This window comes from Cricetulus griseus, chromosome 3, assembly GCF_003668045.3.
Source record: "Cricetulus griseus strain 17A/GY chromosome 3, alternate assembly CriGri-PICRH-1.0, whole genome shotgun sequence".
Classification (NCBI taxonomy): Eukaryota; Metazoa; Chordata; class Mammalia; order Rodentia; family Cricetidae; genus Cricetulus; species Cricetulus griseus.
Genome location: NC_048596.1, coordinates 100900868 through 100913541, shown reverse-complemented (window position 1 = coordinate 100913541; position 12674 = coordinate 100900868). Strand labels below are relative to the sequence as shown.

Genomic DNA, 12674 nt, shown 5'->3' with positions numbered 1-12674 from the left:
TTAAACACTCATAAATAAAACAATTTTTAAAGACTACATCCGTTATAGTCATAAATACCCAATAAGGTGAATACCACTCTTCTTGTATTCTTTATCACTTACCACTAAATTTATAGCATGAATCACAACACTTAAGGACTAAAAGAAGAATTTATGATGAAACAAACAAAAAAAATGACTAAGAATCTGCTTAATTACATATTACATTCTTATATTAATGTTAAATAAACAATAAGAAACTCTTCCATATTCTCACTTCTAAAAATAGAACAAAATGACTTTAAATGTATAAAATAAACAAGTTAAAGCACAACATTTTCTGAGAAAGCACAAGATATAAAAATGAATCAAGACAAAGCACCAAGGAATCCCTTTCACTAGAGTTGTCTGATGGATTCAAGTGCCACTCTAGCTCAGGTAAAGGAATCAACTAGATTTAGGTGATGACTATAGCACCAGCACCCACTTACATGTTGAGCCACCTTGCCTACATTCCTTTTTTCCCTCCAATAAATAAATGCCACTCTACATCATGAAATTCAGTTGCCCCAGCTCTTCTTTCTTTCACCTCTATCAAAGGACTTCCCACTCCAGGTGCCCAAAAATACCTGCTCTAAACCCTTTTGGATTATATATATATACAACAGAGACTAAACTTCCCCATTTTCTATAGCAGAAAGCACACAACAGGGTCTCTAAGCATCCAACAAACTGAACACCTCTGATCTTCAGATTGAGGATGAAAAGAAGTAAACCCCATAAAATGAGATTTTTTTATTCACATCACCAAAACTTGGGTGACAAATTACCTAAGGACTTTTGAGAGTTCTCCAAGAAGATCTTTCTTTTCCTTGGTGAGATCCCCCTGTGCACGAAGTGCACTGATAACTCCAGCATATGCCTCCAATTCTAGAAAAAGAAAATTATTTTATCAAGATAAGCCTTCAATTTTGAATAATGTGGCTATACAATATTAAACTTTAGAGAAAGAAATCCAAATCAGCCAAATGCAAATTTTTAAATTCCTTTCAAAAATGTTACCAAATAAAAAGATTTAAGTGTTGCTTTTATCATTTATATTGCTTCATCATACAATGTCTCACACAAGTCAAGGGAAATAAATGTTCAGGAAAGAAAATCTCTAACATATTACTAAAGAACAGGCAACCTAGCCAGGCATGGTGGCCATACCAGTAATCTAAGATCTTTACATTTACAAAAACTACCATCCAAGCAATTAAAACATAAAAAACTACCATCAAAATGACTAATTAGTCTGGGTACAGTAGTACATGCTTATAATTCCAGCACTCATAAGGCTGAGGAGGAAAAATGGAGAATTCAAGGACAGCCTAGGATGTGTAACAAAACACTAATTCAAAGAAATGCAGGCAGGAGAGGAGACTGGGCTTCATGCATCAGCTCTTGAGTTTAATCCCCAATATCCATGAGAGAGAGTGTGAGGGGGAGGGGGAGGGGAGAAGGGGAGGGGAAGGAAGGGAAGGGGAGGGGAAGAGGAAGAGGAGAGAGGAGGGGAGGGGAGGGGAAGAGGAGGAGAGGGGAGGGGAGGGGGAGAGGAAGAGAGAAGAGGGGAGGGAGGGGGAGGGGAGGGGAGAGGGGAGGGGAGGGTGAGAGGAGGAGAGAGGAGGGGAGGGGAGGGGAGAGGGGAGGGGAGGAAGGGAAGGGAGAGGGAGAGATGGAGAGGGGGAAGGGGAGAGGGGGAGAGGGAGAGGGAGAGGGAGAGGGAGAGGGAGAGAGGGAAAGGGAGAGGAGGAAGGCAAAGCAAATGTGGTAGTACATAACTGTTATCCCAGTGTTGAGTGAGGCAGAGACAAAAGGATTCCCCCAGACTTCCTGGCCATTAAGCCAGCCTATCCTATTGAACAAGTTCTAGGTCAAACACCATACCTAAAAAAAAAAAAACTGTAAATGGTGGATGATTCCTGAGGAACAACATTTGAGGTTGTTCTATTTTCCACATGCATGTGCAGGAATATAAAAACACACACATGCACATATACACATGAAGATACAAGCATAAGTCAGACACACATCTGTGTCCCAGTAGTCAGAAAGTGAAGCAAGAAGATCCTATGTGTGAAGCTAACTTAGACTAAACTAGACCCTGTCTCACAAACATAAAGTGAAACAAACAGAACAAAAAAGGCAAAACATACATAAGTAAAAGTCCTCAAGCCCTCCCCCAGCAAAATATGCAGGCCTCTCACTACCACCCAGTATAATCTTTGTGTAGTCTCCTCCCACACCAATTCTAGGTTCTGTGCTACTTTTGGCCAACAGTGCATCAGCAAATAGGATGCAGATATTTGCTAAGTACTTGTACTTGTGGCCTTGCTCTCTAGGAACTGTAACATCAACAAGCTGTGAAGAAACTTAGGAAGAAAGGCCACAAAGAGAGAGAGGTTCAGCCATCAGCCACCTCAACCATTCCTAGTCCCCTACTAAGCTTCTGGATGAATGGAGCTACAGGACAGGTGGACAACACCAACAACAAAGGGGATAGAACAAGTAATAAAACTTTGGGTTGCCGGGCTTGGTGGCGCACACCTTTAATCCCAGTGCTTGGGAGGCAGAGGCAGGTGGATCTCTGTGAGTTCGAGACCAGCCTGGTCTACAAGAGCTAGTTCCAGGACAGCCTCCAAAGCCACAAAGAAACCCTGTCTCAAAAAACCAAAAAAAAACAAAAAAAAACCTTTGGGTTTTGCTGGGCGTTGGTGGTGCACACCTTTAATCCCAGTACTTGGGAGACAGGCAGGCATATCTCTGAGTTTGAGGCCAGTCTGGTCTATAGAGCAAGTTCCAGGACAGTGAGGGCTGTTACGCAGAGAAACCCTGTCTCAAAAGACAAAAAAAAATAATAAAAATAAAAATAAAATTATGGGATATCCTATTCAACAAATCAATGTTAAGTCTAACACACACACACTAAAGAGTATTAAGTCTGGCCCACAAGATTTTACTGTAAAATGCAGACGGGTGAAAAAAGTCATCGGGCAATCATGACAGCTTGGAAACACAAGTTTCATCAGGAAGAGAACTGTGGAGAGTAGGGAGATGAACTACTGTAAAAGGAATAGAGAGCAAAAGAACTGAAAATACTTCGCATTACTTCAGTAACTTCCAGTGACAATAACCACTTTTAAGTTTTACATTAACAGAAGTAAAATTGTCTGTAGTTGAACAGTAACTAATTCAAACAATATTACTAAAAGAATATTATAAGGGGGCTGGAGAAAGGCTCAGTGGTTAAGAACACTAGCTGGTCTTCCAGAGGTCCTGAGTTCAATTCCCAGCAACCACCTGATGGCTCACAACCATCTGAAATGAGACCTGCTGTCCTCTTCTGGCCTGCAAGGATCCTTGTGGACAGAACACTGTATACATGATAAATAAATAAAATTTAAAAAAAAAGAATATTATAAGACAGAATACCAGGGAAAATATTTAAATATATGTAGGTATAAAATAAAATCCCTACCCACAAGATGATTAAAACCAAGGTCTGAAAAGGGTATGTGTGTGTTAGACAGATAAACAGTTATGAAGGTTTTATTTCACATGTAAGAGAACACAAAAAAAGGGAAACAAGTAATCTGTGGTTAGACTAAGCAATCCTTTAATCCCAACTTAAGAGTTATTTGATAGAACTCAGTAACTGATTGTAGAAATGACAGAAAAAAATGAGTAATATTTTAGATCTTGCAAAATGTTTAAGACAATAACAATGCCATAAAAAGAAACAAATCAAAGGGACAAGGTGGCTTGAGAAAAAAGACAAAAATAATATATCCATTTCAAGTTTTATGGTTTGTTTCTGAGACAGTCTTGTATGTGTAGCTCAGACTAGCTTTAAACTCTGATCCTTTTGCCTCTACCTTCTTACTGCTGGGATTACAGGCATGTGCTGCCATGCCTTATTTAAAAATGCACTACTTCAAAGAAAACATAATTAATTGAAGAAATATGACAAATAGCTGGGAAGATGTCTCAGCAGGTAAAGAAACTTGCTAACAAGCCTGATGACCTGAGTTCAATCCCCAGGACCCACATAGTGGAAGGAGAAAACCTGATTCCTGAAAGCTGTAGCCTGACCTCCATACATATTCCACAGGATATATGCAAGATCTTTCATGCATACACACACACAAATTTAAAATGTAGTATTGTAGCCCTGGCTGACCTGAAACTCACTATGTAGACTAGGCTGGCCTTGAAGTCAGAAAATCACCTGCCTCTGCTTCTTTGGGTGCCAGGACTAAAGACAGATGCCACACTTGGCTAAAATACAGTATCTTTTAATATGACAAAATTTCTGACATTTTAAGTTTCATTTAAAGCTAAACTAAAAAGTCATGTACAAAATTAGGAGGTGACAATATCCAGCACACAAAAACTGTGGCTCTGAAAACATTACCTCTCCTACACAATTCCCAGCATCCCTGTAAGTAGTCCAGTCACCATTAGAACCTTTACTAACTTCCACGATTTCTTCCTATCTGTTGACAACATGCTTATGAGCATCCAGAGATCCTGAGTTATCTTAACCTTTATTTAGTTTCTGAAAAAGTATAATAAAATAATAAATACATGTGAATGCCTCAGAAACAAAAGATGTGCCACACTACTTTTATAAAACCCTGCACCAGGTACATTTAAACCAATCAATCACTCAATTATAATTTAATCATAAAGCCTCCAAGTCAGTTAAGTTACTACTCAAGAGTTATATAAATAAGGCAAAGGAGAGGCAGTCAAAAAGTAGCAAGAGTTTACCTGCTACTGGTACCCTGAGTCTATCATAAATTGTCTACCCCATCTTTTTTTTTTTTTTTTTTTAATGTGTATGAGTATTCTGCTTGTATGTCCATATGCCTATGCACCATGTGTGTGCCTGGTACCAAAGTGAGTATGGATCCCCAGAATGGAGTTACAGATGGTTATGAGCTGCCATGTGGGTGCTGGGACCGAACCCTCTATAAGAGTAGCCAGTGCTATCAACTGCTGAGTCATCTCTCCAGCACCACCCCCTCTGCACTCCCCAATTTCTTTATAATTAAAATGTTTGGCATTCTACATTGAAACAATTTATGGTTGTTTCTAAAAGGACAGTTTTAAACTAACACTTTTTAAAAATTTAGCCAGGCGGTGGTGGCACACGCCTTTAATCCCAGCACTCGGGAGGCAGAGGCAGGCGGATCTCTGTGAGTTCGAGGCCAGCCTTGTCTACAGAGTGAGTGCCAGGCTAGGCTCCAAAGCTACACAGAGAAACCCTGTCTCAAAAACCAAAAATAAATAAATAAATAAATAAATAAATGTGTGTGTGTGAGAGAGAGAGAGAGAAATAAGAGAGAATGCAATGTGAATGCAGACACCCAAAGAGGCCAGAAGAGGGCATGAGATCCTTGGAGCTGGAGTTACAAGTAGTTGTGAACAGCCTGATATGACCATTGACTGACTCAACTGCTGAACTCTCTCTAGCCCTTAAACTAACAGTAACCCAGTGGAAGGAAGAATCTTTTGTCAAAATGCTGTCAAGGTCCACCTTTCTAAATGTCTCTGGAACCAGCAGGGCCATGAGCAATGGCTGCAGAGTAGCACAGAAGCGGTACCCAGCAGCATCTCTCACACAGTCTAAAACTACAGACACATTCATTGCTAGTTATTTTTTACTTTTACTTTTTTACTTTTGAATCTTTTTTAATGCTGGATTTTTTAATGCACCCTAAGTCTCTTTCTTCAGTTTCCTCTAGGATATCTCTTTTTTTCTGTGCAACCTTCTCTTCTAGCTTAAAAAAAAACCTGATCCTCTTCAGTGATGATCAATCTGATGTGGCAAGGGAAGCCCCAAAAATAGATCTGACCCTAAGCTCTGTTAAGTCCACTGGCACATCTTGGTTGATTTGTTCACTGTATATACTCAGTAACTGAGAATCTACATGTAAATCCAAGAGTTAAGCATTACTCTCTGCATTTTAAATGATATACAGAAAACAAAAGAAAGCACTCTCCTTGAGCTACTGATGCTATGACTGGACTATTAGGCCTGGATGAGCAAATGTATTAGGCCCATCATGGTAACAACACAATGGTACACATTGCTTTTATAAAGTGGTATCTTCCTGGTATCTGGTAGCTTTCAAGATTATGTATAACCTTGATGGTATTGGCAGTTTCATCATGGGTGATCATTCTTGAATGACAAAACTTGAACTTCTTGATGTGCATGATTTTATAAAGTTTTATCATCAAGCCATTTTCATACATCACCTCAAGTCATTTATGGGAAAAACTAGGGGTAAATTTAAAGGTTACTAACTTTATATTTAAACACAAACCCTTGTTCCAAGGCCCTCAAAACCCAGAAACCTCAGTCCAATTTACTGTCTTTGTGATCTGTTCATCTAGCATTTTTTTTTTAACTCTGAAAGAAATGGAGTTCAATTTTATAGTCAACAGCAAGTTACAATGGTGCATGTGTATAGCCAAGTACCTTCAACATATTGATAAAAGTTTGCATGTAAGTTTAAAATACTGCCGTCCCGTCCTGTCCCATCCTGTCACCCTGCTGCCCACTCCCCAAAAGAACCCTCTTCAAACTGCTAAAACAATGTTAAGTAGTTTGAAATCCTCAAGGGGGGGAAGAAATAAAAGGGAAGAAGTTATTAGCAGTAGATCCAGAGTAGCTACAATTTTATCTGATCTACATATAGAATTCACAACAAAGATTTCCTTTGAAGGAAAACTTTAGTGGCCTACAAATATGTCCAAAAGTAGCTGCTTTAAATACTATAGTCTCAGATGTCAGTCGAAACGATAGGCTTTTTATTTAATTCATTTAGTGCACTAGCCTCAGGTTACAGTGGTAAATAAGACAAAGCCTTTATGGTCTGAAACAGCATTTTTTCACAGATTTTCATTTTAAACCAAAGATTCAAATGATTAGAGTAACTTTTTTTCTCAATATTCAGAAGAACAACATGTAGCTAACACCATTTTTCATGCATGAAGAAAAAGCTAGTTCACTACATATGCCTTAACATTAGGGCTTACTTCTTTCCCTAAATGCTTGTTGAAAATGGCTGCTATCAATGGAAAAAAAGAGAAACATTAAATAATCAACTCTAAGCATAAAGTGTGTTTTTATCAACTGCAGTAATTAAGTAATTGGGAAAATGGGCAGCTTGCATTAACTTAGAATCCAGAAAAGGCATGATTCACACATACACATCTATTAAAGTTAGTAGTATGCTAACGTGAGACAAAAAAAAAAATTGCCTGGAGTATTGTCCCTCAACTTGTGGGTCACAACCCCAAGACCCTTTAACTGGGGTTGCCTAAGACCACTGGAAAATACAGAATCGTATTCATATTACAATTCATAATCGTAGCAAAATTATAGTTATGAAGTAGCAACAATAATAATTTTATGGTTGGAGGTCACCACGACATGGGGAAATGTTTTAAAGAGTCACAACATTAGGAAGGTTGAGAACCACTAGCTTAGAGTCAAATACTGACTGACTACATAACTTACTGTGAGCAATGCCTTAGGTTTAAACTTCATATGTAAAATGGGGACCAAACAAAAGATCTATTTGAGGGCTTGAGTATTTTGTGTGATGCTGACCAAGAAAACACAACTAGCCGAGCAGTGGTGGCAGATACCTTTAATCCCAGCACTCAGGAGGCAGAGGCAGGAGGATCTCTTTGAGTTCAAGACCAGCCTAGTCTACAAGAGCTAGTTCCAGGACAGCCTCCAAAGCCACAGAGAAACCCTGTCTCAAAAAACCAAAAGAAAAAAGAAAGAAAGAAAGAAAGAAAGAAAGAAAGAAAGAAAAGAAGAAAAAGAAAACAACTGACTGGGGGGGGGGGGTAGAGACAGGTGGATCTCTGTGAGTTCAAGGCCAGCCTGATCTACAGAATGAGTTCCAGGACATGATCCAAAGCTAGAGAGAAACCCTGTCCTGGAAAACAAACACACACACACACACACACACACACACACACACACACACCCCTTGGGGGGAGGGGTTGCTGGAGAGAGAGAGCACAATGGTTAAGAGGACTGACTGCTCTTCCAGAGGACATGGGTTCAATTACCAGCACCCACAAGGCAGCTAACAACTATAACTCCAAGATCTGACACCTTCACACAAACATACATGCAGGCAAAACCCCAATAAAATGCAAATAAAATAAAAATAAATTTAAAAAAAAAGATAGCCAGGTGGATGCCTTTAATTCCAGTACTTGAAGCAGAGGCAGGTGGATCTCTGTGAGTTCAAGACCAGCCTGGTCTACAGAATGAGTTCCAGAGCAGGTTCTGAAGCTACACAGAGAAACCCTGTCTGGAAAACAAAAAACAAAACAAACACACACACACACACACACACACACACACACACACACACACACACCCCCCTTGGGGGGAGGGGTTGCTGGAGAGAGCACAATGGTTAAGAGGACTGACTGCTCTTCCAGAAGACATGGGTTCAATTACCAGCACCCACAAGGCAGCTAACAACTATAACTCCAAGATCTGACACCTTCACACAAACATACATGCAGGCAAAACCCCAATAAAATGCAAATAAAATGCAAATAAAATAAAAATAAATTAAAAAAAAAAGATAGCCAGGTGGATGCCTTTAATTCCAGTACTTGAAGCAGAGGCAGGTGGATCTCTGTGAGTTCAAGACCAGCCTGGTCTACAGAATGAGTTCCAGAGCAGGTTCTGAAGCTACACAGAGAAACCCTGTCTGGAAAACAAAAAACAAAACACACACACACACACACAAACACACACACACACACACACACCAGCCAGGCTTCCCATTTATCATGGCTCCTTGTATAATTCCTGTATCTCATTATCTCATTTGCAAATTTTTCTAGGCCCTGGGAAAAGTGAGAAGAATGAGGACTATACCACCAACAGCCATGACCCACACAGAAAAAAAAAGAGTTACAGAAAAATATAAAACATCAAAATTAAAACCATTAGATAGGCATAGTGGAACATAGATAGCTATGGTGCCAGCACTTGGGACTCTGAGGAAGGAGACTAGCCATGATTTTGAAGGCAGTAAGACCATGCTTAGAACAAAAACAAAATTCATACCCAATTTTCGAAGAATTCGTTTGCATTCATCCCTGCTGAGATCCAAAAGGGTTGGCCACACAACAGGCATTGCTGCTTCTGTTTGGTAGCCCCAAAGAGCTTGTCCTCCCTATCAGAAGAAAAACAAATCAAATTACCAAAGTATATGCAATAGGTCACTCGATTGGAGATCCATCCACAGGCTACAAAGTAAAACTGTAAAAATACTTCATAACCATCTTTCATCACCATGCTTTCCAGATACTGACAAATGAATCAAACCATCATTTGAGAGCACACTGATCCAGCTCATATTAACAGTGGAAAGAGCACAGGTTTTAAGGTCAAATACTTGGTTCCAGTTCCAGCTTTTCAACATAATTAGTTGTTTCATCCTGGTGAACTAGCCTGTCTGAACTCACTTTGTACAGGTTTGTGGAAAAGAAAAAGGTAATACCACCCAGTTTGTTGTGATAAGTATTAGAAAACAGGACATGTCAAGTTCCTTCATAGTGGCTGGCATATAATTTGCCAAATAGATTCTACCGCCTGTGCAACATTGGACAAGTGACTTGACCTCTGCCAGGTTCCTTAACAATAAGTTATGAGATAAAATAAGCAAAGGGTAGAGCATGTTATTTGGGTAAATGGAACTTAGTAAAGAACTTTTTCCTCAAGTTTTGGCGCTAAAACAGCCATGAATCCACCAGTTATCAAAATTTTAGATGCCTGTGATTTCACACTGAGAATTCCCTAGTCTGGAGAACAAAAAGACTCAGAACTGGTAATTCACACTACCAGCTGAGCACACAGTAGACCCTCCTTAAACATCTGTTAAACTGATAAAAAACGGTGGTTAGCAGGAGAGTAGAGTGAGTGAGTGAGTGAGTGAGTGAGTGAGTGAGTGAATGAATGAGCTAACTTAAGAGTCAAACACTAAACCGATATAATTCTTCTATTGCGTTCCAGGCTCTGGACTGCTAATTCCAACTCTCGGCCTCAAGTGGAACCCTCTTCCCCCTACTTCCCATCGTCCTCTGAGCTCAGAACCAAGCCTGAGCAAGCCGAACTGGACTGCGCGCCCCAGCTGGCAGGATGACATAAAGAAAGGGGGTGGAGAGGAGGAAGGGGCAGAGCCAAAGGAATCCGCTCGCTCCCCAAGCCAGTCCCCGCCTCCCGATGGGATCTCGGAGGCGGCAGGCGACCGCCCGAATCAGACACCACGTCACGGCATCCCAAAGCATCCCCTCTAGCGAAGCCCACGGCGGAGCCGCACAGCAAAGGAAAGCCGAGCGGCAGCAGCCGGAGCGCGCTTTGGGGACCCGGGTCGCAACGACTCGTCCCCCCGCTCAAGTGTCAGCAGGCAACCCGCCCCGCCCCCTCTCCAAACACGCACTCCTCACAGCACCACAACAAGAGCAGCCCGCCCGGCTCCTCGCCTGCGCGGCTCAGCACTGGTCCCAGTGTCAAGCCCGCGCCCCCGCGGCCAGCAGCCGGTCTCGGGAACCCTGGCCAGCGTCCGCGCCTCGCGCTCTCCTCAGTGGAGAGGACAACAGGGAAAAAGCAGGGACGCGGACAGCCAGCCAGACGCCCCGGATTCACCCCGGGGTTCCTTGACCTCGACCTCCAGTGTCCCATCACCAGGCGTGCCGGAGTCCCCCTCGGTCCACTTGAGGGAGCCCCGCGATCCCGTTAGGAAACAACGGAGGATGGGGCTGACCGCCCCAAGCCGGACTCCCCATGACTAGCCCAGCGCCCCCATACCCTGGATAGCCTGCCAGCTCTCCCCGGGATCCTGCCTGAGAGACACCCACCTGCCCGGCCTTTCGGGGCTCATCTAAAAGGCTCCTCCGCCAAGACTAGGGGACACCAGGAATTAGGTTTGTTTGCGGTGCCTCAGAAGGGGCAAGATGGCGACAGATACCAGAGCGCAGGCGCAAGCGCGCGCGGCTCATCGGGAGGTGTAGTTCGCCTTTCCCGCCTTTTGCGAAACGAGCACTCAAAAGCCTCCATTCGTTCTGTCCTTTTTTTCCACCGCGTTTTGAAAGGAAAGGAAGAGCGTCGCGGGGCCTGCTGGGAGTTGTAGTCCAAGCTCAAACGCCGTTCTCTTTCTCTCTCTCTGCTTGCCGGTCGCGTGCGCAAGGAGGTCTGGGAGTGTAGTTCCTTTTGGCTTCTACATGACCCTCCAGTCTCTAGCTTCGCGCGCCTATGCCTCCCGGCCTTTCCCAGCCAATCGGCTGCTCTTTCAGCTAAACGTGTGGCGTCACACGTACCGGCCAAAATGGCGTCGGTAATTGGAGCTGAGCTTCGACCTTTACTTTAGCGAGGTTAGGGATGAGAAGAACACAGCTTGGTCCCTTATGGAGGGTTGAGGATTAAGATCTGGCTCTTCAAATCACCCGCGTCCTTCAGCCACCCAGACGACAACTCAAGAGAGATTATTCACGCTACGAGAACGGAGAGAGGACCTCACGGTGGCCCGTAACCCCTTCTCGGTGTTAAGAGTTGCAAGTCGAGGAAGGGAATCCGAGCGTTCTCGGTTAGGTAGTACATCATGTGCGAAATAGGAAAGGTAGTGATATATCGTCCTGTCTGACAAAGGGAAGATGGGATTTACTTGTGGCACTACGATATGGTAGGTTCACCCTCAGCCTTTGTTATTACCTAACCACACCATGTTGTGGAGGTCTTGCCACCCCACCCCCACTCCCACCCCCCATTTTACAGATGGAAAGAGGCCATCGATGTATTGTTATAACTATCCGGAAAAATCAAGATTGGTTTCTACTATTGTAAATTCCATCAAATTGTGTTGTGTTCTCCCTCTAAATGAGGAACTCAGGTAACATCGGATGCAATGAAAGTGCATAAATCTAAAAGAATTGTTGGTATGCACCCTGCTGTTAGCAAATTCCCTTGAAAACCTGGGTTACCACTGGGAGGACATTAGCTTAGTGGTAGGTTGCTTGTAGAGTATGTGCAAGACCTGTATCCCTGAATTCTAATTCCTAGCACCAAATGGGGCGGAAGTTGACGACAAAGCCTACTCTGTGGGAATATTCAGATACACAACGTGGATAAAACATCTTTTCCTGTGGGTCGCTATGAATTACAGTTGTAATCCCAGCACTGGGGAAGTGGAAGAAGGAAGATCAGGAAACAATTCAAGGTCCGCCTGAACTGCTAGAGGCCCTGTGACCAAAAACTGTTTTGGGTTTGCTGCTGCTGCTGCTGCTGTTGTTGTTGTTGTTAATAAATTGTGAACCAATGCATAAATGTGAGTCTGTTCATTCTCTTGAATGGAAATGTAGGCTAAAATAAATAAGGAATAAAAAGGACCATTTAAGTTTCTTACACGACCTTCCTGTCACACTGTGATGTCAATTGCTTAAGAAGTAAATTACATCTTAATAGGAGACTTTGTAACTTAACAGACATTCTTTGATTTGACCCTTGCAGCATCTCCATGAGGCAGGTGTGATTAAGCTTGCCCATCTATGAATGGAAAGGCACAGGAACTGGTGAACCAAGAGCTACATAATAGAGCCCTGTC

At 42.4% G+C, this 12674-nt stretch overlaps 2 protein-coding genes across 25 annotated transcripts in view; one reads left to right on the top strand and one right to left on the bottom strand.

The window, feature by feature from the left end:
• Emsy (EMSY transcriptional repressor, BRCA2 interacting) overlaps nt 1-11069 on the bottom strand; it is a 103050-nt gene extending 91981 nt beyond the window's left edge. For all 22 annotated transcript variants that reach the window (XR_003483832.2, XR_003483833.2, XM_035442372.1 and 19 more), the window contains exons 1-3: nt 10936-11069; nt 9143-9251; nt 810-909 (exon numbers count right to left, since the gene is read on the bottom strand). Coding sequence is in view for 20 of the 22 variants with exons in the window: in XM_035442372.1 (XP_035298263.1) it covers nt 810-909; nt 9143-9212 (170 nt within the window). In the remaining 2 variants the exon portion in view is untranslated. The remainder of the gene's footprint in view (nt 1-809; nt 910-9142; nt 9252-10935) is intronic.
• Nucleotides 10246-12397, top strand: LOC103161235 (neomycin resistance protein-like). Of its 3 annotated transcripts, none has more exons than XM_035442375.1 (2): nt 10246-11756; nt 12134-12397. In XM_035442375.1, exon 1 carries the CDS (start codon nt 10301-10303, stop codon nt 10736-10738), a length of 438 nt encoding a protein of 145 aa, XP_035298266.1. In that variant the 5' UTR covers nt 10246-10300; the 3' UTR covers nt 10739-11756; nt 12134-12397. The 3 variants fall into 3 exon arrangements, with proteins under 3 accessions (XP_035298266.1, XP_035298267.1, XP_035298268.1); XM_035442376.1 differs by having other exon boundaries at nt 11849-12397; XM_035442377.1 differs by having other exon boundaries at nt 10246-11963.
• The last annotated feature ends 277 nt before the right edge of the window (nt 12398-12674 follow it).

Bases quoted from the DNA above. Each gene is read 5' to 3' on its own strand.
- LOC103161235 (XM_035442375.1), top strand. From the start codon at position 10,301: ATGGGATCTCGGAGGCGGCAGGCGACCGCCCGAATCAGACACCACGTC.